Genomic DNA, 23294 nt, shown 5'->3' with positions numbered 1-23294 from the left:
TCATTGTTTTGTATGGCTATTAGGTCAAATTACGATTAGAAAAAAAATCATCATTACAATTCAGTCAAGTATAAATAAGAAAGCTAGATAAAACCTTGTAAACTGTCACCATTTAGAGATCTAATTCAAAAGTTTCAAACTTGAACTAACACTATCAAAATTCCGCCAGTTTGAAAACCAGTAAAAATTATTGCTGGAATCCAATAATTAAAATTTGGTAGTTTGTGCTGTGATGCAAGAGTGGGGAAATACTTTGTGCTATGGAACAAATACCCTGTAAAATCTGTAGCCGCCGACTAATTTTGATTTATCACTTTGCATCTGTTGCTAAGAAACAAGATACTGTGAACGTCAGGTGGTGGAGTCAATATGTTGAATGTTCTAAGCCAGTTAATCCACTTGCACTGGCATATGTATGGTTGGTTTTATGTTCAAAAGCAACAAAACATGAAAAGGAAACAGGAAACTTGCAGGTGGATCTATAACTGCGAGTCCCACTCTGGTCAGGCACACCTCCCTCATCAATACCTCCGTAACCACAAAAACTCAAAATGGCTCTAAAAACCTGCAGTGCCAATTAGGCTGTGCATAGCAATTGCTACCCGTCCAGTCTGTCTGGGATGGATGTAAAAGGTCTGTAGCTCAAAGACCACACGAAGTGAGTGTGTCTTCAATGTGTTCTGAATAATGAAGTAATACTAAGGTCACTTCTGAATAATATTTTTCTTTTTTTGTCTGTATGAACGATCCATTGGTCACTCAGACCCTTGTGTAAAAATAAAAGAATCCTCAAGGCATGAAAACATCAGTAATCTGTAATCTGCTGGACTCTTCCCCTGTCTGGGAAAATATTCGCCACAATTTGACCCAAGCAAATTCTTCTTGGTCACTCAAGGCTAAGAAAAAAATTCTGCTTGTAAGAACTGTAATTTTTCTTCTTCTCTCTCTTTCTCTTTTTGCCAGCAAACTACCACTCAGGTGGCAAATATAAAAGTGCAGAATATATGGACCACAAGGCCGAGCATACACCGCTAACAATGGTACATCTGCCTGCCCGTGCTGTTTGGGAGTCTCTGGAACAGGCTTTTTAATATTATTCTACAATATAAATGTAGGTATAACCTATTATATAAACCATCTTAGAACATAAATCTCCATGTACAAAAAAGACTAAGAATATCTAATAATAACTAGTGCAGTGTGTCAGTTTTTGTTTTTTTGTTTTTTGTTTTTGTTTTGAAAGAATAACTAGGTAATATACGAAACTAGTTTCACACTCTCTGGTTGGTAAAAGAGATGCTGGATGAGCTACAGTAAAGGCAGCCTTTTACCAAGTTACCACCTATTACCATCAAAAGCCTTCAATAGAAAGCAAAGCTCTAGGATCATCCCGTTTCTGCTCATTATCAGACAGATAACATCACCCTCAAAGACTCTGGGTTCTGAAAGAACAAACTGGCCCAGGGTGCCAACTTCTGCTTCAAGTGAATCTGGGCCGTGTAGGGCAACAAGCACTTGTTTGCAGTCTATATTTTCCACCACACAGACTCACTAGCATCTCTCAATAAAGACAAGGCTAGGGTAGTAGGTAAAGCACAATGTTTTACAATTAAAGGGCATTCACTGGTCAGCGCAAGAAATAAGTACAGGAGCCTGGGGCATTTCTTTTGGCTGTCCATCATGGGTGAGCGGAGTTGATCTCTGACCTCTGTAAAATAAGAGGAAGAAAAAGAGAGAAATCACTTTTTGAGAGTACATTATCAGAAACAGGAGAGGATGATGAATGACCAACAAAAGCTTTCCAATATATCTTATTTAATAGTTACTACTGACTTACTACTTATACCATTTAATTAAAACTGTTTTTATTCTTAAAGCTTCTTTATTTTTCTTTTTTAAGGATTTCTTCTCTCAGTTCCTCTCATACAACTCAACAACATATTCTGCCCCCAAACAACCACCTCCATTATGTAGAGACAAAACCTGAAGCACCAATAGATTTGGGGAAATTCCCAGGAAGTGGGAAACTTTCAGTCAAGGGCTATGGTTCTAGGATGACAATTTTCCTCTGGATCTACTTATATTAAAAAATGACACATTCCTTTCCTTGACTTGCCCAAGGGGAAGAAGACTCTCCTATACTAACCGATAACCTTCAGGCTCATTTCTTGAGATATATAATAATAAGCTCGATTTCAAAACTTAAGGCCAATAAAAGGGATGGCCTCTGCAGAGACAGGTGAACTGTGACTTAAAAAATGAATGAAAAGAAAACACTGAAACCCCCCTAATGAAAGAGAAGTCTCAAAGGCATATGGAGGGAGAATGCATAGGGAAGAAGGCAAGTACCAACTCTGAATTTTAGTGTGTGAGAAAATCCAATCAACTTGGGCCAAAATCAACACATATGGAGAAAGAACTCTAGACAAGACTTAAAAAAATTCATGGAAATTCTTATAATTTGGATTGGATCTATATCAAACAGATGTAGATCAAACAGTTATTTTTCATTCAGCTTGTTGTTTAATGAGTAGGAAGAAAAATACGATTTACTTCATGGTTATAAGAAAATTTCTTGGTACTTTCTATAGAGCTTCTCGTTCTAAAAAGATAGGACTGGGCACCTCCTTGACATTTCCTAATAGGTTCCCCAAGCCTCAACAATGCATACTCACTGCTCTGGCCTACGATGGTCTGTAGTGCACAGCACTGTGCTGAAAATATGGGATAGAGCAGCAGTGTTTTCACTGGTTTGACCGTTTCAATACAGTATCTTCTTCAGATTACGTGAAATAAAAGGAGCTATTTTAAAATTCAAATTGTATCTCTCCCTAACTATATCCAATTTTCTTTTTCTTGATGAACAAAAATGAAAATTAATACAGATGGATTACATTTGGGGATTTCAGAATCCAATGATCACTTAGCTTAAGATATTAGGAATTTAGAAAAACAAAACGTGTTATAATCAAGCCTCTGGATTAATCTGTTTATTTATTTTTTATTTTATTTTATTTTTTTGCGGTACGCGGGCTTCTCACTGTTGTGGCCTCTCCCGTTGCGGCGCACAGGCTCCGGACGTGCAGGCTCAGCGGCCATGGCTCACGGGCGCAGCCGCTCCGCGGCATGTGGGATCCTCCCAGACTGGGGCACGAACCCGTGTCCCCTGCATCGGCAGGCAGACTCTCAACCACTTGCACCACCAGGGAAGCCCTAATCTGTTTATTTATGTGGGCATGCTGTAAGAACCAACTATTCAATATGTTCAACTCTTTGTTCAAGAAAGAGGAAATTAAAATGCTATTTTTTATTTTTAAGATTGAATATGTAACAATATTACAAAAGCGAAAAAAATTTTTAACAAGTATTGGAAAAGGAAACATACAAAGAAAAATTAGTGAAAGATGAAAAGTACAATGCAAAAAAAAAAAGAGCAAACAAGAGGGAGAGAGAGAAATTGGGGTGAAAGCCCAGCTTATTCAGTGGAAAAGAAAAGGAGGCAGGAGCATGATATGGCTGCCACGAAGTGATGGTTCCAGCTCCCAGGGGAAGGTCAGGTGAGATTCCCCATGAATCTCTATGACATGACAGATGCTTGCTTAAGTGGCACGCTGGAGCAAAGGCAAAGACAATGAAGTTCAAAGACTTGGATTCAGATCTTGACTCAAGTTTAGCTGTGTGCTCTTACCAAGTTAATTAACCGCCTGTACCATCATTAAAATGGAACTAAAAAGACGCACCTGGCAGAGCTGATTTTAAGAATAAATGTAATGAGCTTCCATCCTTATAAAACTCCTAGTAAATAAACAGGCTCTCAACAAAGGTTAATTCCAATTTCCTACTTCCTGCATTCTGTAAAACTGCTTTTCTATGTTGGGTTTCTGAACCCAATATTAAGATTTCTTGTGGTAAGAATGCAGGTAATATATGTTTACCCCTAACTCTGTCGACCACCCTCTAAATTATGAACTAGGTGATGCCTAAGCAATAATTAATTGATGTGCAACCCAGGTACAATTACATTAAGCCTGCAGGTGGAGGGATGGCTGGGAGCTCTGCTTTAACAGGTTAACCGCTGAAGTTACAACTAAGGTTTCTCCAAGGCTGTCTGTCTAGATAGTGAGAACACTAACCATTTGTTAGGTTGATAGTAAAATTCTAATAGGCAATATTTTTTCTTGCTAATGGGAGGTGTAAAAAAAAAAAAAAGAACCTTTACTCACACCATTTTTTCTATGCCTGCTAGCTAACTAAGGCAGTCATTCTCAAGAACGCCTCATTTATTCATTCACCCATTCATTTGTTCATTCGTCCACTGTGTAATAGGAACTAAGGAAGCTGTGTACATGAAGAATAAAACCAGTGCTTTGCTTTCAAAGCGTCCTGGAAGGAGACAGATGCATCAACAAGTAACTACAACCCAGTGTGGCAGCTGGTCTAAGAGAGGTGTGCACAGCGAGTGTGCAGGACTTCGGGAGGAAGACTGAGAGAAGAGGACAAAAGACAGACAGGCTGTTCACCCGAGAGGAGGACGCACAAAGGGAAGAAGCGGGCTTATCTGGACGGGAGTAAGCGATTCCACGTGACCACAGGACAGAGAGGAAGGTGGTGGTGATAGTGGAAAGGCTTGCTGCCGCTCTCTGCTGCTGCAGCTGGAAGTCACGGGGGCGGAGGCGGCTGGTTAACAGAGCAGAGGTGTCACCAGTCGTGCTCAGAAGGGGACGCTGGCAGCAGCAAAGGTGACTGTGTGGTGGCCCTTCCTGAGCCCTGGATTATGACCCCCCTCTGAATTCTTACATGACCTCTTATTCCTACAATTTATGGGGGCACTTAATAACACTCAGGCATGTTGTTAATTCCTTTTGCATGCGCTCCGAGTTTGTCCTCTGTGCTCGACTGTAAAACTTCACGAGTGGAGAAGTGTCTGTGCATTATCTCCCTCAGAGACCTGCACAGATTTTAACAATGTCTGTCACCGTTCACTTGCTATTAGGCACTTGCAGTGTACACATGAAAAGGAATTTGACTTCTTGGAAAAATCTAGAGGCTCTTTGTGAGGAAGCACTAGAACTGTAATATGACAGGTAAACAGCAAGAGGCAAACAAAGCTTCCACTGGGGTCTCCTAAACCTGGATGTGAAGGAGAATGGAGCCTGACAGATGGGTAGACACGTTGGGGTAGATTTCAAGCTCTGTTGGACCGAAGACTGAAAACCTAAGAAAGAACTCATCTGTGGGTAATCCACTTTGAATAAAAACAAGAAATACCTGAATTTACAAAAGGCTTTTTTATCTTCCCAAAGGCTCCATTAAGTAGCAGAACACCCAATTATATACTTAGAACTTAAGATACTTTCTGTGGGACTTCACTGAGTTCAAAAGGCTTTCATATCTGGTCTCATCTGAGCCTTACAACTTTGTGATTCTTTGGGGATATTGTTATGCTAAACAGAAGATGAGAAAACTGAGGCCCAGAGAAATAAATGACTTTTTAACAAACACAGAGAGCTGAAGAAAAATCCAGGCCTTCTGCCTTCCATGAGTCAGATGCTGAGATGCTCTTTTTCCTGAACCACACTGTTTTCTTCCGCTAGTACCACCAACGCCATCCTCAATGGGGGTGTTACCATGTGCCAGTACTGGGACACTAGATTTATTCTATATAACTAACATCTCTATGAAATGAGAACCACTTACAGCCATAGTATAAAAGAAAAAACAGAGGATAGAGAAGTGAATGATCTTGCTCAAGGCCTTACAGTTTTCAGGTGACAGAGGTAGGACTCTAACTCAGGTCTGAGACCTGACACTAAAGCTTTTAAGATTAGATAATATTGCTTCTCTGCTCTCTCAGGCTTTTTCAGAAATGAAGCTTAATCACAGAATACTACGTTCAAAGTAAAATACCTGGTGGGCAATACTCCCTTATATTTTCCCACACTGCTAAATAGTGTATATACTTTTGTTAACACCTCATAAACAAAAGTCTCCCGAACCCCAATCATTGTGAAAAATATCACAAATCACATCAGAAAGGATGATTTGGGCTTCCATATCACTGTCTCCACCCATGTTCCGTGAAAGGGGGTGAAGTTGAACAGGATCCCCAGAACCCAGGGCAGCGAGGTTGCCCACTGCTAACCTATGCACATTTTCCATGGCGGCCACTTCGGCCAGCGCAGCGAGGCTGAAGAACGCAGACACGGCTGGCATCTCCGGGGTGCTGCTCCGCGTCTCCGTGGCCTCTCGGTTGTGTGAGCATTCGTCATTGCAGCCTGTCTCGGTCACCTTAGCAAGACTCCTCTGCAGTTGTTCCTTTGGTTTGTCATCTGTAACGAAAGGGAAATAAATTCATCACGAGAGGGATCGCTCTATCCTCCCCAGAGAAGGGACACAGAGACGACTCAGTGTCAGGCAATGTGAAATGAGCTAATAGGCTTTACTATTCACTCCTGTCATCCACCGAATATTAAGACTTTTACAGAATCTCTTCTTCCATGGGAATAAAACTCTTTTATTAAGCTCAACTGCAACCACGGGAAGCACCATGCCCTGAAGCTGAGCGGAGGAGCTGTGTTTTATCCAAGAAAAAAGAATAGGTCAATCTTAGAGAAAGAGGGAAAAATGGACCGTGGCCAAAATAAAACCCAGGGGACTTCTGCAGAGGGGCCAGTGGATGCTGTAAAATGGCCCTTAAAAACTCAACTGACCAAACATTCCTGATGAAGCCACAGCATGCCCTACTATGCACCTTGGGCATTCAGTATGCTGTGTTACCAACACTTAGGATGGCCTAAACTAATCCCAATGAGATTTATCAGTTCCAATGAGACCCTAAACTGTTATTTTTGTTCTGAAGACCTACTGAAAGGAAGCAAAGGGCCCTCTGGTATTTATGAAGAGGTGGCTGAAATGTTATGCCAATACATTTGTTGGAAATAAGTACACTTTATACAGCTATTAGAGAGGAAGAGGAGTAATCTTTACCATGGTTTTTATAATAAAACATTTTAACAACAGAAAGTAATTGATAAAGGCTGTAAATGTCATATATTAGAACATGAAGTGCTATGTGCTTTTCTACATAAAAGGGAATATTTTCTAAAATCTTTCACTCTTCCTACAAGCAAAAATGAGGCTATAACAATTTATACAATGTGAAAATCACAGAGCAGAATCCAGAGTGGAAAGGGAAGGAGAGAGGAGCCTGCTGGACTAAATATCATGAAAACTAGATTCTAGTCCTCATCCTACTTAGTGGTTCGATGTGTTATGAAACAAAATTCCACCTCTTTGAGTTTCACTTCGTATATGACAGTAAAATTGGGGGTCTTTAATATACTTTAAGGTTTAACAATCTACATACACAAAACACAAGTGCACAAAATTCACTAAATGACTTCTATCTCAGCATACAATAAGTCTACCAACTAGATTAACCTAAATCAGTTATTTATAAATATTCTCAAAAAGCATTCATTTAAGCATTTTTTCTTGCTATTTATAGAAGTCATTATGGACCCTTGACCTTTTTCTGGAAACTGGGTTAGGGTAAGGGGAGGGGAACACCTCCTTCAGGGCTGATAGAATGAGATGCTAGAGGCACTGAAAGGTAGAAAGGCAGTAGCTAAGCCCACTAATGCTTAGTTGGTGTACCACCCCTAGATATGAGGGGGGATGCTCAGTGTCACTCGCTTAAGCCGGGCCCCTCAGGCAATTCCACAGAGGCCACCAGGAACAGTAAACAGACCACAGGCCAAGACTGAAATGGAGAAATTCACTGTAAGTTAATATTTGGTTAAGGATTAGCCCAGAGAATCAAGAAATCCAGAAGCATTCTCAGGCTCCCTTAGTGGTCTGAATCAACTGTATAGGAACTGCTGGAGGCTTTCTTTCTCAGCTTTCTTAATTCATTGGTTTAAACACCTGATGATCTGGCTTGTAATGACTTAAAAAGTGAGCCAGGGGAGCAGCTGGGTCCGTGAGCCATGGCCGCTGAGCCTGTGCGTCCGGAGCCTGTGCTCCGCAACGGGAGAGGCCACAACAGTGAGAGGCCTGCGTACCCCCCGACCAAAAAAAAAAAAAAAAAAAACAGTGAGCCAGGGACAAAGACTCATCCAGTATTTTTAAAAGTCTCGGATCTTTGGGAATTTACTTAAGACTGTTTTTGTGCATGCTGAGAAAGAGAAGGTAGCTGACAGTCCTAAAAACTACCTTTCCTTCCTAGGAATTCCGGATATGCTCTTGGGAAAAGAGCTATGGTTTTAAAACATGTATGCTTAGAACGCTGTAGGAAACCAGTTCTCAAGGAGATCCAGAGAGAGAAAATGTTACTGTGACCAGACTGACAGACAGACCCATTTTTCAGTGAGGACCCACAGTTGGATTATAGTCGTTTTCTGGCCACTGTGGCCCTGATGGTCACCTGCTTGCTCTGGTCATCTCTGTCTAAGGCTTCCTTGTCTTACCCAAAGTACCTCCTGCTGGTGATACCCGGCCATCTGCTGTCCTGACAAGGTGTGTGATCTTGGTTTTCCTTGCTTTTCTCTTTTGACTGCCCACCAAGGGTTCCTGCGCCGTTGTCGGCTCTGGAGTGTTGGGAATGGATGGGGCATTTTTAACCTTATAAGCAGGCTCCGTGGTGTTTTTGTCTTCTGAAAATATGGCTGAAAAAGACAAACCATATGACGTTACCCACAAAAATACAAGGCACCAACGTTGCTCTGGGAAGGAAACATTTCTAAATGTCTGACTTATCTGAACAAGAACTTACATTTAGAGTTTTCAGAGTATTGATGGAAAAAAGAAATACTGACTATAATTTGAAACAAATGTTTCTTTAAATATGTGCTTTGATAAATTAAGTACAGAGGGATAGGATGCCCTCTCTATCTTTTAATAGAATACTTAACTAAGAGGCCATTGGAGTAACATTTTCTAAGTGTTTGGATCTTGCAGGTTGGTGGGGAGGACAGTGTATGCAAATCTGAATTAACTGTGTCCCAATAGACCACAATTTCTACATGTGGTCAGGGTCCCTATCTGAGATCCTTTTGACCAGCTAGTCTGGAGAGGATGATAAAAAAAGTTTCTCTTCTTCTGAGGATACTGAGATTAAGTATGTGCTTCTTAAATTTAAGTTATCATTGGGACACTTGCTTTCAACCTCCAGGTTGGACTGATGAGAAAAGAAACTTTCTTTTATGCACACTGAGTACTCAGTAAGGACCTGGCAAACACTGGTGAAGCCAGCACCTATGGAAACTCTCTCCCATCGGCTGAATTCTAGCACCAGGTGAATGTGTTTTAGGGAGATAATTTCATAAAGTACCATATGTCAGCAGGACACCCCGAAAGGTTAGTTTTATGTACTCTAATTTTAACTGTAACACCAGCAAATCATTTAATAGCACACACTTGTACCCTATTAGTCAGAGTAAGGAACACACTTGCCACCAAAGACTTTGCTTCCAGTTCAAATGGGCTGGGAATGCTGTGTCTCTTCTTACTCATTTCCTTAGGAGTTCATCTCTCCCCCTCCCCCCTTCATTTAAATTAAGACAAGAATATGCAGATGTGAGTACAACAAGCATTTAGGAGTATATATTTGTAGTCATTTCCTCATTGGGACTGTTTTTATTCCAGTGACCTAAGGGCTTTGGGGCAGGAGAAAGAGGCATCTTTCCATTTTTTAACTATCCAATCTCTTAAGACAGGCATAGAAATTGTTTTTGATAAAGAAAAGGGGGAGTGTGGTTCAGGAAATCACACTGTCATGTTTGTTTGACATGACAAACTCTGTGCAAACTGAACCTGGAGGATACCAGGTGGTGCTCATAAGAAGGTGGATACGAAGGTAGACACTGGAAATAAGACAATATATGTAAAGTAGGAAGACAAAAAAAGCTAAAATAAAAGGAACAGAGCAAGAACAATTCAGGGTGTGAAAAAATGCACTTATTGGTATAAACACTTACATAGGTTTCATTTAAAAATTTTAATATAGCTCCCTAATGGGTTTAGGTACATCCTTGAGAAAGGAGGCTATAAATTAGTAACATCTTTGCCCTCAAGCACTTGATTCCAGGCTTCCTATTCCAAAACAAGTGGGAAATAATTTCAATTACATCAAGAGAAAGGATGTAAAGCAGAAATCATACCATGATTTGTGGCGTGGCCTTACGATATTATTGCATAATAGATGGCTGTGTGTGGACAGGCTTAAGATAATAGTTACTTAAAAAAAACCCAAAAACTATTTGGCAATGCTCCCAAACACCTTTTTTCAAGCAAGAAATCAAAAATTAGGAAAAAGGCTCCTTTCAGGTTGTAGGTCTATACCCAGGTGAAACAGTCTTAATTATTTATACTTTGATAGTTAACATAGGCCAGTGGTAGTACATATGCATTAAGAAAATTTTTTTTACACTTAAACTTCAATAAAAGCTACCAGCAAAGTGAAAAGATAATTTGGTTAGAAACACTCCAAAGGAGTTTCATGACTCTGCATTAGCCCTGAAGTTCAAAGCCTCCTATACAAAGAGGCCAAAGTCTAAGTTTACAGCAACCTCTACTGGATATTCACAAGCTTCAAAATTCTAGTTTCTTATCCAGGCCTATCAGTTGTCCCTTCTGATTACAGGGGGAAACTTGTGATCTCTCCAGTATGATCACTGAATCACAGATGAATCTTCCAGAAAAAGCAAGAACCTCTTCCCAGAAAAATCCAGAACTTGTGTGTACAGCAGGATTCCAAATGTATTACATTCAAATTACTGCTTATGGAAAGAAAAACCAAGGAGGTCAAAGAAAAGGCATAGACACCAGAAAAGGGCTAAGAGGGCTGGGAAAGATGACCAGGTTTCTACAAGACCAGGGATAATGGAAATAACATAGTCAGAGAGAGACCTAGGTTCTACTCTTGACTTTTTAATTTACTAACTGTGGGACCAGGGGTCTCAGTTTCTTCATGTACAGAAGGAAGCTGGACTAGATTAGCTCTAAAGGAGCCATCCAGCCCTAAAATTCTTTTCATTTTGCCACACAGCCTAGAATCAGTGTCCTGGCCAGTGTTTTCTACAGCCAGCTTCAGAGTCTCAAGGCTGTGGAAGAGTATTCCCTTCACTAGGACTGTTAGGTTTTTGTTTTTGGTGAGCCATCAGATGTTTTAATTTCTTTTCAGGGGTTACTCATTTTCCTATGTGTTCCAGATGAATTGATAAAAACACAATACGAAGCCAAGGGGATGGATGCAAAGGGACTGCAAATGGAAGGTGAATCAGGCCTTAAGGCAGACTGAGACTAGGGGAAGCTCAGAAACCAGCAGACAAGGAGCCAGGGGGTCAAAGGCAGGGCGGCCAATAGATACAAGTGATCCTCGAGTCCCAGAGGTCTGGAGGCTGGGAGATACTGAGTGAATCAGGTTGCAGACCAAGTGAAAGAGGCAAAAAAGGAGAATGCACTGGAAGTTCTCATAAATCACTGGAAAGGAGGCAATGCAACCCTTCTATATGTTGTCTTCTCTAAACCTACTGTCAGATCAGGCAGTAACCACAGGGCCTATAGATCATCCACATTTGAGAAACGCACGTAATGGGGTCTTGCTGGAGTTAGGAAGAGAAGGTTAGAGTGAGTCTACCCCATGCTTTGACCCATGGGTGACCCCTAGAACATCCTGTCTTTCTGGCGGCCTAGACCGATGACAGTCTTCAGGGTCAGTGCTCAGGGAGAACCCTCTCCTAGGAGAGAAGAATTGGGGAAGGCAGGTAAGGCTAAGTCAAAGAAGTACAGTTGACCCTTGAACAACACAAGTTTGAACTGTGTGGCTCCACTTATAAGTGGATTTTTTAAAAGAAATACATACCATGGTACTACACAATCCACAATTGGTTAAATCTGCAGATGCAGACCTCTGATATGGAGGGCCTGGAGGGCCAGCTGTAAAGTTAGACATGAATTTTTGACCAAGGGGGTGAAGGGGGAGGGTGTACCCTTAACCCTCACTTTGTTCAAGGGTCAACTATAATTGTCTGGGACAGAACAGCAGATCAGCAACATTAGCAAAGAGAAACTTCTTTTATCATCCTCTCCAGACTAGCTTGTCAAAAGGATCTCAGATAGGGACCCTAACCATATGTAGAAATTGTGGTCTATTGGGACACAATTTATTCAGATTTGCATCCGCTGTCCTCCCCATCAACCTGCAAGATCCAAACGAAGGCTTAGTGGTGCAAAAAATTAATAAACAGAAACCTCAATTAAATAGAGTCAGGAGACCAGAAGGGGGAGCTCTCATGCCCTGTGATGACAGCAGAGCCCAACAGAAAAACAAAGACTCATCTCTTCTTTCCTGGCAAGGACTCAGCCAATGAAAAGCCATGGACTTGATTTACCACAGCCTTACCTACTTCTTTCCTGGCAAGGACTCGGCCAATGAAAAACCATGGACTTGATTTACCACAGCCTTACCTACTTCTTTCCTGCCTATAAAATTCTCCTTCCCTTGACGTGTGAGGACTTGCATACCATGGTTGTACACCTCAAATTTATATTCTCTGCTGATCCAACATAAACCCATCTTTGCTGGAGAAATAACTGGCAGTCTATTAGTTTCAGGCCAACAGGGGTGAGGGACAGGAAATGAAAAAAACTCAGAGAGGGAAAGAGCCCAAAGCTGTATACCAAGACAGCAAGGCAGCTCCTTTTTGCCCTCCCTGCCAAACTAATGGAAATGTGAGAAAAGAAAGGTTTTGTCCTCTAAAAACAAATCAGTCATTTCTCTTTGGGCTTGTAATTGAACACACAAACCTGCCCAAGCACCACCAAACAAGTCCACAGGGCTTCCACAATCATCACAACATACTTGGAGCATATCATGTGAGGGTGATCATGTGAGCTAATTCCTGGAGCAACATTAGGAATGTGGCAATCAGAGACTATCTTGTTTTCCAAACTCTGCTCCCAAAATGTAGAGTAAGTTTTTGGGGAAAGCAACACTGTGCTTGTACTATACTCCAGGAGGCCACTAAAGTGCTCCAGAGTCATGAATTCACATGCCAACTACAGGAGTCAAACTTGCACTGAAATTATTATAGCCAAGTCTGGAATCTCATTGCCATGGGTTAGTCTCCCATGAGCTGAAAATGCAGTTAACTGCTGAATGGAACACAGGAATCAAATGAATGAGCCTTACCTAAGATCCTGGGGACCTTGCTGAAATTATAAAGCAACTATTTTGAACTCAGGAAAAGAGATCAAGTTAGCCTGAGTGTGTGGATCATATTTCAAAATCTAACTAGAAAACCAGATTTTTCTCCCCTGTAATTAGATTTATGTATTGCAAAGAAACTAATCTTTTAGAGATACCTAGTTTGAGGGTTAGGTTTGTTTTTTTTTTCTTGTAAGACAGCATTTATAATTTCAACAAATGAGGGCTATCCAGAAACACCTGAAAAATCAAAACTGCAGTGGCCAGTGTACTTTAGTGTTGGTTTCTTCCCTTCCTGCTTACATTGGTCAGGCTTCAATTCCTTATCATGTATTTGGGGCTGATAAGGTCTCCTTAAATTGACTGGAGCTGCTGTTACGATTAGTTTTCACAAAAAGTATATGTGAAAGCCCTCTGGAAACATAAAGCAATATAGTAATCATCACCATCATTATTACTACAATTAGAAACCTCTACCTTAAGCATGAACATATGACACCATAAGTTGGTGGAAAGATAAACACAGTGGCAGAGGGAGGTCATTTTGGTTTATCTGAAAACTTTAACTCTAGCCTATAGGCAATCTTTTTTTTATGATCTGCAAAAATTTCAAGAAGTGGTTTAGCGATTTTGAATTTTAAAAGCATGGGGAGAATGCTTAAAATAGATTATAAGCATAGCATTTAAACCTCAGATGTGATTACTAAACACCTGGAAATTTCTAATATCTTGGGGAAAAAAAATTCAAAGCCAATTATACTCAGGGTGGTGTAAAGAAAGGATAGTGAACTTTAAGTCATCCACTTTAACAGAAGCCAGGAATGGCTAACAGCTGTGAAGCCTCAGTTGAGTCAATATTTCATTTATAGACATCAGCTCTAAACAACTCCTGCCTAACCTTTGCCCAGGATAGCCTACACATGCTAACTGTCCTGATTATGGTTTCATTTTTCTGCCCTTATATATTTATAATATCCAAGGTAAAGTTTTAATAAGCAATGATACGGACATAGGTGAGAAAGAGGATGGAGTAAAGGGCCTAGATAATTCACAAAGCACATAGTCACCACCTGAACAAGTAAATGTAGGGGATGTTATAAAAATAAATAACAAAAAAAGTCACTTTAAGTTACTGGTTAACTTCCAACCCTCAAATTGATTCCTTTCTTTCTGGCCATGTAAAATGAATTTGATTCTACACTAAAGGACATGCAATTTTCAGTGCATGTTCTCCACAGTTTCGTTCCATATACATTAATAGTAAATATAATTAAAAAACATCAACAATAATAAATATTTCCAACTAAACCCTTCGGACTGCCTAGAAGACTCAAAATTGATTTGCTTTTCTGCCCTCCAAAGGACAGAAAATTAGGGCTTCAGAATATGGTATTTTTAGTATCACACCACCCCCTCAAGATATCACAGTAATAAAATCATCAGGTGTTAGAAGGGAAATGAAATGTATAGATCATGTATTACTATGCCTTCTCATTCACTCCACCCCTAAGCACACATATCTTACAACAGAGTACAAATGTGGACAGTGAATCCTAATAAGGTTAAATGGTCTGTCCTATTGAAAACTGCTAATTAGTGGCAGATCTGAGACTAGCACCCAGGTCCCCTAATTCCTACTTACTTCACTCTTGATACCACCCTGGCACATGCTATGATACCTCCTTTTATATGAAGTAGGGTTTTCATTGTTTAAAACCAAAATATTTAGAACAGTACCATTTTAAGAAAAGAGTAACACTGTCTTAAACGCCTCTTTTAGATTCCTCTGATAGTTCATCAGTGCCTTACATTTATTTTTAAAATACCCAAGTGTGAATGTATGTCAATTTGGGGATGTTAGGATTTAACGCTGAGAGCAGCACAACAATTCATATTTTGTTTTGCCAGCAAAGTGCAGAAATGATACTCCATAGAGGTTGTAAATGTGAAGTAACAAGCCAGAAAAGGATGTACTGCTGGCATTTTCTATAAAAGCAAAACGACACAAAAGCAGACATGCAGCTCATGTGAACTGTGCCTACCAAACAACAGAAGTTCAGGTTTATAATGAACTCAAACTTGAATATTTTTCACAAACATCTTTAAAACATGAGTATTTTTTTATAAATGACTTAGGCCACATGTGCATTTTACTTTTTTTCTCCTTTTAACAAAGAAATGAGAGTACATTTGGAAATCAAGAGAATGGACTCGTTCATCAAGTTCCCCATAAGTAAATCAAAGGGGTAATAAATCAAACGATGATTACTACGGTCCCTTCTAGTTTTCAAATGAAGTGACTCCTCATTAAGCACTACAAAAATGTTCAGCTCTTCTAAAATATCTAAATGGAAAAGAGAGCATCAGTGGGAAGAATGGAAGGATGGCTCCTTACCACCACGAAATCAGCATTCACCTAAGGGTTCAATATTTAAGAATTAAAGTCACAAATAAATACGACGGTGGGAAATTTTGAAATAAAATCTGTACCTATAACATCATACCAGTCAACATGGGACTTTTCTTTGGCTACCATAAGCCTCAGGGACATTCCACTTGATCACAGTTAGGGGAAGTGGGAGGTGGGCTAGGAAGGAAGTTCAGGTCAGGAACCATGTCTGCAGGGCACCCACGTCCAGCAAACCGGGAGAGCCCCGTGCTGCCCTATCTGACTCCCCATGAGCACCCGCCTGCAACGTGAGCTGCAATACTGAATATTTTCAGTTATGAAAACCTCTAATTTCTGGTTATTGTAGTTCAAAGCTTACAAATCCCCCTTTCACAAATTAAACTCCACAGGACACACAGCCTGACCCTTAGTAGGATCAAAAATCTATCAGTTTTGATTTGAAAATTAAAAATAACCCAATTATGAACACTCAGGTCTAATGCCGTTAGTTAAACCTATATAAATTATGCCAGTTTAAACCTACAAAACTTATGCCATTTCCAGCACAGACTACCTGAAATGATACAATGAATGTTGCTTCTTTTACCTTCTGTAGGGTGAATGGCATCCAAGAAGAGTTGCTTGTTTGACCATTTATCCCCACTTCCTAAAAAAACAACAACAGAAAAGGAAAGTGAAACTCTACCCCTAGTATAGACACATACACTATAAAAATAAGACAATACACAAAACCACTTCAATAAAAAGCATTATCACACAAATGAAGCAGAATTTTACTTCAACTATTTAAGTCTCAAAACTGCATTTGCCAACTAAAATAATTAGGCCATATAGGAAATGCATTAAAAGTAAACAAATTTGCCTTTTTAAAAATATGTTGTTGGATAATTTCTATGACTTTAATCAAGATAACCTGAAGATTGGTTAAAAGGTAAGGATAAAAGCTGACATTTTGCCTAAAGAGTGATCTTTCTCCACTGGAAGCAGAGAATAAATATTAACATACAAAACAAAACTAAGAGGCTAAAGTGGAGGTGAAAATAAAACCCAAATTAAGTAAAAGGTTACACACAGGAACACAGAGGCACATATGTCTACACATGGAAGACAGCTGCATTTAAAGCCTCATTCCAGAAACACGAAAGGCTCCACATCTGGCCATGCAAGTAAGGATGCACATGGGCATCAGGCTCTTGGCAGTCACGACACTAACATGCAGAAGATGCTAGAGAAAAAGCCTGACTTCCAGGACACATGGCTGTACTGAACCAGATGGGATTTATCTTCTGTGTGAAAGAAGAATAGGAGCCTGACCTGTGAGAAGAGACAAATCTTCAGAGGAGCCCTGAAGAGGTTCAAGGGCCTATCCAGATCATAACAACGAGACAGATGCTCAGAGTAAAGGGAGGGTAGAGTGCGTATAGTTCTAGTGCCCTCTGGAAATAACAGTTATGTGACTGAAGGAGGTGGGAAGAGTCTGACAAAGTATATAAATAGAAAAAATGAAGAGAGATAGGTTACGATGTAGGAGTGGAATCCTCCTGGACAAGAATCCTCAAGTGTCAGAGAACGTATGGCAACTTTGGGACTTTCATACGAATACGAAACTGGTAAGATTTCAGGAGGCAGGAAAATGTGGTCCTGCTATGAAGGCTGCCAAACATGAAAATAACAAGCATAGTCAAAGAAAATAAGTGGAGAAGAGCTCAAGAAGACTAAATTAGAAAATGCACCAAATACAAATAAAAAGAAGCAAGTTTAGGATTCATATGGAACTCTGAAAATAGAGACAAACATGGGATTTCAGTAGGAATCCAAGTGAAGAAGATCTCTCTTTGCAATTAGCTGCAGAATCTAGAAACAATGAATGTGCCTGCGTCAGGAGCGGATGACGTTGAAGCAAGCAGAGGGGAGGTAGAGGCAAAGGCAGTGCAGTGAAGCATCACTCAAAGATGAATTCACAATGGACGTGGCCAAGAAATCTTAATGGAGGATGGAAGGCACCAATACCTTTTTCCGGAACATTAGGCTTCTCCTTTTTGTGCTTATATTTGCTGACAATTTTGTGGAATAAGTTCTTTTTCTGAGACTGGAAAGGACCTACAGACAATATTAATATAAATATATTTAAAATTCACAATGTTTCATAAAAAAATACTGTGTTTCTAAACAATTACACCCTCCCCCAGCTTGTGGAATAAGCAAACTGATTCACAAGAAATGTCATCTTGCATCTTTTCTCATCTAACTTGTGCTTAGCGCCCTTCCCTAGACTTACTAAAAAACCAGTGAGATTTTCCTTAGAAATATATTGGGCAGAAGCCTCCATTAGGGCTGGGACTCCCTCAGCAGAAACTGCAGATTTACTGACTAGAGACAGACCACACCAGTAACAGCAGAGTAGGTGTAGTCTGTAATAAAAGATTTTACTTTAGATTCCTAAATACCATGAAGGAAAGGATGGCACTGGCATTTCATCTCTCCTAAGAAACTGATTTTCACAAGGACAGCAGTTTGAAGACAACTTTCAGGTTGGCCCGACAGCTTTCTAGCCTATTCTGAGGATACTCTAGGAGGAAAAAAAGTGATTTAAAAATAGAAAAATATTTGCCAAAACTTTTTTTGGAGGGTGGCGGGGGGTAGGGGAGTGGGGAGAAGTCTCAGACTGTAACTTAGTTTTTTCACATAAAGAAAAGAGAATTGAGATTTTTCAGTCACCCATCAGAAATGCCAACAACAGCACTGACCTCCAAAAAGCAGGTTGCTTTTTACACTTTGCTGATATTCCTATGTGAAACTGACATTTTCCATAACTTCTGTTTCCTCATGTGTAAATGGATATAACAATAATGCCCAAGTCACAGGGCTGAAGGGAGAATTTAAAAATTAGAAGCTCTAGGGCTTCCCTGGTGGCGCAGTGGTTGAGAGTCTGCCTGCCGATGCAGGGGACACGGGTTCGTGCCCCGGTCCGGAAGGATCCCACATGCGGCAGAGCGGCTGTGCCCGTGAGCCATGGCCGCTGAGCCTGCGCGTCCGGAGCCTGTGCTCCACAACGGGAGAGGCCACAGTGGTGAGAGGCCCACATACCCCCCCACAAAAAAAAAGAAGCTCTATAAGCTGCTCCTGCTGCATCTACCCACCTGCCAGTGTCTGCATCCACATGCCCTGCCTTCCTGCCAGAGGCAAACTATCTGTGCTCCTATCTAAAGTATACAATAAAATGGTTTTTATATTCACAAATATTTGCAGCCATCATCAATTTTAGAACATTTTTACCACCTCAAAAATAAATCCCATATTCTTTAGCTATCACCCCTCCCGATATCTGTATTCTCCCTATCCCAGACTGCCCTGGCTAGAACCTCCACTATAATGTTGGATAGAAATGGTGAGAGTGAACACCCTTGTCTTTATTCCCTATCTTAGGGGGAAAGCAACCAATCTTTCACCATTAAGCATAATGCTAGTTGTGAGGTTTCTTTTTTTTTTTTTTGGTGTCTTTTATCAGGTTTAATAAGTTCCCTTTTATTTCTGAGTTTGTTGGGTGTGAATCATGAAAAGGTGTTGAATTTTGTCAAATGCTTTTTCTACATTTTCTACATCTATTGAGATGATCCTGTGGATTTTTCTTTGTTGTTGTTTTACTGATATGGTAAATTACATCAACTGATTTTTGGATGTTAAACCAACCCTGCATTCCTGCGGTAAAATACCAATTGGTCACAGTATATAATTCTTCCTACATCAATTCAGTTTGTTAGTATTTTGTTAAGGATTTCTGTGTCCATATCTGTTAGAGATAGTGGTCTGTAATTTTTCTTTTTTGTGATGTGTTTGTCTAGTTTTGACATTAGTATAATACTGGCCTCACAGAATGAGTTGGGAAGTGTTCCCTCCTCTTCCAATGTTATGGACAAGCCTGTGAAAAACTGGTATTAATTCTTTAAGTGTTTGGTGAAGCCATCTGGGTCTGGTACTTTTTCGATTACTAAATTCAATCTTCACACTAGCTATAGGTCTATTCAGATTGTCTACTTCTTCTTAAGTCAGTTTTGGTAGTTTGTGTCTTTCTAGTAATTGTCTGTTTCATGTAGGTTATCTAATTTACCAGCATATAACTGTTCATAGTATTCCTTTATAATCCTTTCCAGTTTTGTAAGGTCGGCAATAATGGCCCCTATTTCATTTCTGATTCTAATGAGTTGAGTCTTCTTTTTTCCTTGGTCAGTCTAGCTAAACATTTTTATCAAATTTGTTGTTCTTTTCAAAGAATTAGCTTTTGGTTTTAATGACTTTCTCTATTGTTTTCCTATTCTTTTTTTTTTTTTTTTTTCTTTTTGCGGTATGTGGGCCTCTCACTGTTGTGGCCTCTCCCGTTGCGGAGCACAGGCTCCGGATGCGCAGGCCCAGCGGCCATGGCTCACGGGCCCAGCCGCTCCGCGGCATATGGGATCCTCCCAGACCGGGGCACGAACCCGTATCCCCTGCATCGGCAGGCGGACTCTTAACCACTGCGCCACCAGGGAGGCCCTTTTCCTATTCTTTAATTAATTTCATTTCATTAATCTCCTCTCTGAATCTTTATTATTTCTTTCCTTCTACTTCCTTTAGTTTGTTCTTCTAACAGTGTCTCAAGATAGGTTATGTTATTGATTTGAGATCTTTCTTCTTTCTTAATATATGCATTTACACCTATAAATTCCCCTCTAAGCAATGCTCTGGCTGTATCCTACAAATTTTAGTATGCTGTGTTTTCATTTTATTCATCTCAAAGTATTTTCATATTTCCCTATTGATTTCTTCTTTGACTTACTGGTTATTTAGAGTGTGTTGCTTAATTTCCACATATTTTTGAGTTTTCTACATTTTTTCCTGCTGTTCATTTTTAATTTCATTCCACTGTGGTCAGAAAACATAATTTGAATTACTTCAATCCTTTTAAATTTACTGGTTTGTTAAATGTCCCAGCATACTGTGTATTCTGGAGACTGTTCCATGTCCACCTGAGAAAAATGTATATGATGCTATTGTTGGGTGGAGCGTTCTATATATATCTGTTAGGTCTAGCTGTTGTATAATGTTCAAGTCTTCTCCTTCTTTGTTGATATTTGGCCTTCTTGTTCTATCAAAACTATTCTTTTTTCCATATCATTGCTCACCTTCTGATACATTATATACTTTTCTTATTGTTTAGGCTTGTTTATTCCTGGTAGTCCCACTAAAATGTAACCTCCTTGGCAGCAGTGTTCTTTGTTTTCATTCACAGATATATTCTACATGCCTAGAGTGGTGCTTAACACATGACTGATTCTCAACAATACTGTTGCATGCCCAAATAAATAAAGCTCTTAAAACACTGATGGCATCAATAAAGAGCTCAAGAAATGACAGTTTTTGCTATTATTACTGATAACATAAAGGTGTACAAGTGTTTTTTGATGACTACACCAAGTTATCCTTCTAAATAACCAATAGCAAATACTTCTGAATTGGGTGGTGGTGATCTGAAATGGAAACAGAAAACACTTCTTATTTGTTTGTTTTGGGGGGTGGGGGGGGAGTGAGCAAAAAGGGAAAGAAAATAAATTTAACAAATACAAAGAAAATATATCATGTATACAATCTACACTAATATTATAGGTATTCTCTATAGTCCATTTGCAATTACTCATATGTATTTTATACAATCCAGGAAACTGCAGGCCAGTGCACATGAATGACAGATACATGGGTGATCACAGAAAACAGAAGAAGAAAGCAGAAAAACAATTTTGAGACTTCTCAGGACCATAAGGATCCTAGTGATTTACCCAGAGGAAAATAATTTAATAATAATAAGCTATTGCCTCACAGGGAGAATGATTTCTGTGTTCATCACTGTGTATGAGGACAATGGGATAAGGAAGTGGCTCACAGAAGCAAACTGATTTGATGTATGGAATGGGTTAAGAAAGAAGAATAGAATACATATTTTCAGACCAAACCATACTCAGACAAATCTAAAAAGTATAATTTAAGGACAAAACTAAATATAGAGCTTGCCAATTTTAACGTAAAAAAAGAACATCCAGGGTGGTTTAGTACATAGAAGAGCTCCTGTAAACTTATATTTTTAAAACTCCTTGCTGCTAGCCATCCCCAAACTATAACTATAAAACAAATCTAAGCAAATGACAAGTTCAGATAAAAAAGAAAGTGACAAACTTGAAGGAGTAATAGATAAGATATGATGGTATTCACTGAAAAGCAGTAATTTTAGAGTCAAGAAGTGAACAATTTGATTCCTGCCCACCAGTATGGTACATATGTTTGGTATTTTGTTCAAGGAAAATAAAGTCAAAGTTTGTAATAAATAGCACATATACTACTATTTTTTCCGTAGTTAACTATTCAATTGACATAGAAATGTCCATGGAGGGAAAAGGTAGGAAGTCAAAAGCAGAGAAAGGAGTTTTAGAAGGAATCATTCCGAAAGCAAAGAACTGGCAACTGTCTTTCACTAAAACACCGTCTCACGTTTCCATGTCATCTCATCTCCTCGTCTTCCTACCAAATTTCTTGAAAGACTGTATCAGCTTCCACTTCCTTATGACAAAATCACCTGTTGCTGGCATATAAACTAGCTTAGGACTCCACTTACATTTTTGGGCTGGATGACCTATGTTTTGAAGGTATCAATCTCTTTGGCACCCCAACTTCACAGCTGGGTAGAAAATAGCAGAGACAAACCACAATCTGAGAGGGTAAGAGGGGTGCCATAGAGACATTAACAATAACTTTTCCAAAACATTAATGTTGTTCATGGTTTGCTGAAAAATGGACATGTTTCGGCTGAGAAGTGTAGTGACATAGGAGCCATTTCAGTATCAGCATGGTATGAAAACTTTTCAAGGTCAGCAAGTAAGGTGAATTAAGTGAACCTTGCTCTGGAGAACTATTATAGGAAACAAGTGTTTGGCATAACTAGAATGGTGGTGGCTTAATGTCCAGTTTCTATAGTTTCATGTTTTTAAGCTATAAAAAGGGATGAAGGTTTATTCTAAGACTAGGCTGTCATTTCTGTAATGAACACATAAGTGATGAATGACCAGCGTATCAACAAATTCCTTTGCAATAATTTATAACAGAGCTTCCCTGGTGGCCTAGTGGTTAAGAATCTGCCTGCCAATGCAGAGGACACGGGTTCGAGCTCTGGTCCGGGAAGATTCCACATGCCGGGGAGCAACTAAGCCCATGTGCCACAACTACTGAGCCTGCGCTCTAGAGCCCGTGCTCCGCAGCAAGAGAAGCCACCGCAATGAGAAGGCCACGCACCGCAACGAAGAGTAGCCCCTGTTCACTGCAACTAGAGAAAGCCCACGCGCAGCAACAAAGACCCAACGCAGTCCAAAATAAATAAATAAATAAATAAAATTTATTAAAAAAAATAATTTATACCAAAGTGCTCCCAGCTGCTGGGCACATGAATCTGTGGACTGGAGTATGTTCAAGTAAACCAGCAACAATCAAGTTAGGATTCACTGAGGGGAAGGGGCCACCTTAGTGCGCTAGACAATACATGCCTTGTTTAAAAAAAAACCACAGGATTATACTAGGTATACCTTTTATACAAGCAAATGTGCTGTCACCATGTTCAAGAAAATGTCTGGTGGCAGTGAAGACTCTCAAACAGTTACA

The 23294-nt window shown here is 39.8% G+C and overlaps 1 protein-coding gene across 15 annotated transcripts in view; it reads right to left on the bottom strand.

Moving 5' to 3' along the window:
• Positions 1–558: 558 nt before the first annotated feature.
• The window catches only part of BBX (BBX high mobility group box domain containing), a 296320-nt gene continuing 273584 nt past the window's right edge, over positions 559–23294 (bottom strand). For 13 of the 15 annotated variants that reach the window (XM_060098744.1, XM_060098751.1, XM_060098749.1 and 10 more), the window contains 5 exons: positions 17628–17717; positions 16204–16263; positions 8469–8666; positions 6143–6329; positions 559–1708 (listed from right to left, as the gene is read on the bottom strand). In XM_060098744.1, the coding sequence (XP_059954727.1) occupies positions 1621–1708; positions 6143–6329; positions 8469–8666; positions 16204–16263; positions 17628–17717 (623 nt within the window). In that variant the 3' untranslated portion in view covers positions 559–1620. The remainder of the gene's footprint in view (positions 1709–6142; positions 6330–8468; positions 8667–16203; positions 16264–17627; positions 17718–23294) is intronic. The other 2 variants (XM_060098747.1, XM_060098748.1) reach the window with 2 other exon arrangements.

The sequence above is a fragment of the Mesoplodon densirostris genome, chromosome 5 (assembly GCF_025265405.1).
Source record: "Mesoplodon densirostris isolate mMesDen1 chromosome 5, mMesDen1 primary haplotype, whole genome shotgun sequence".
In the NCBI taxonomy this organism is placed as follows: Eukaryota; Metazoa; Chordata; class Mammalia; order Artiodactyla; family Ziphiidae; genus Mesoplodon; species Mesoplodon densirostris.
This window is presented reverse-complemented; position numbering and strand designations above follow the sequence as displayed.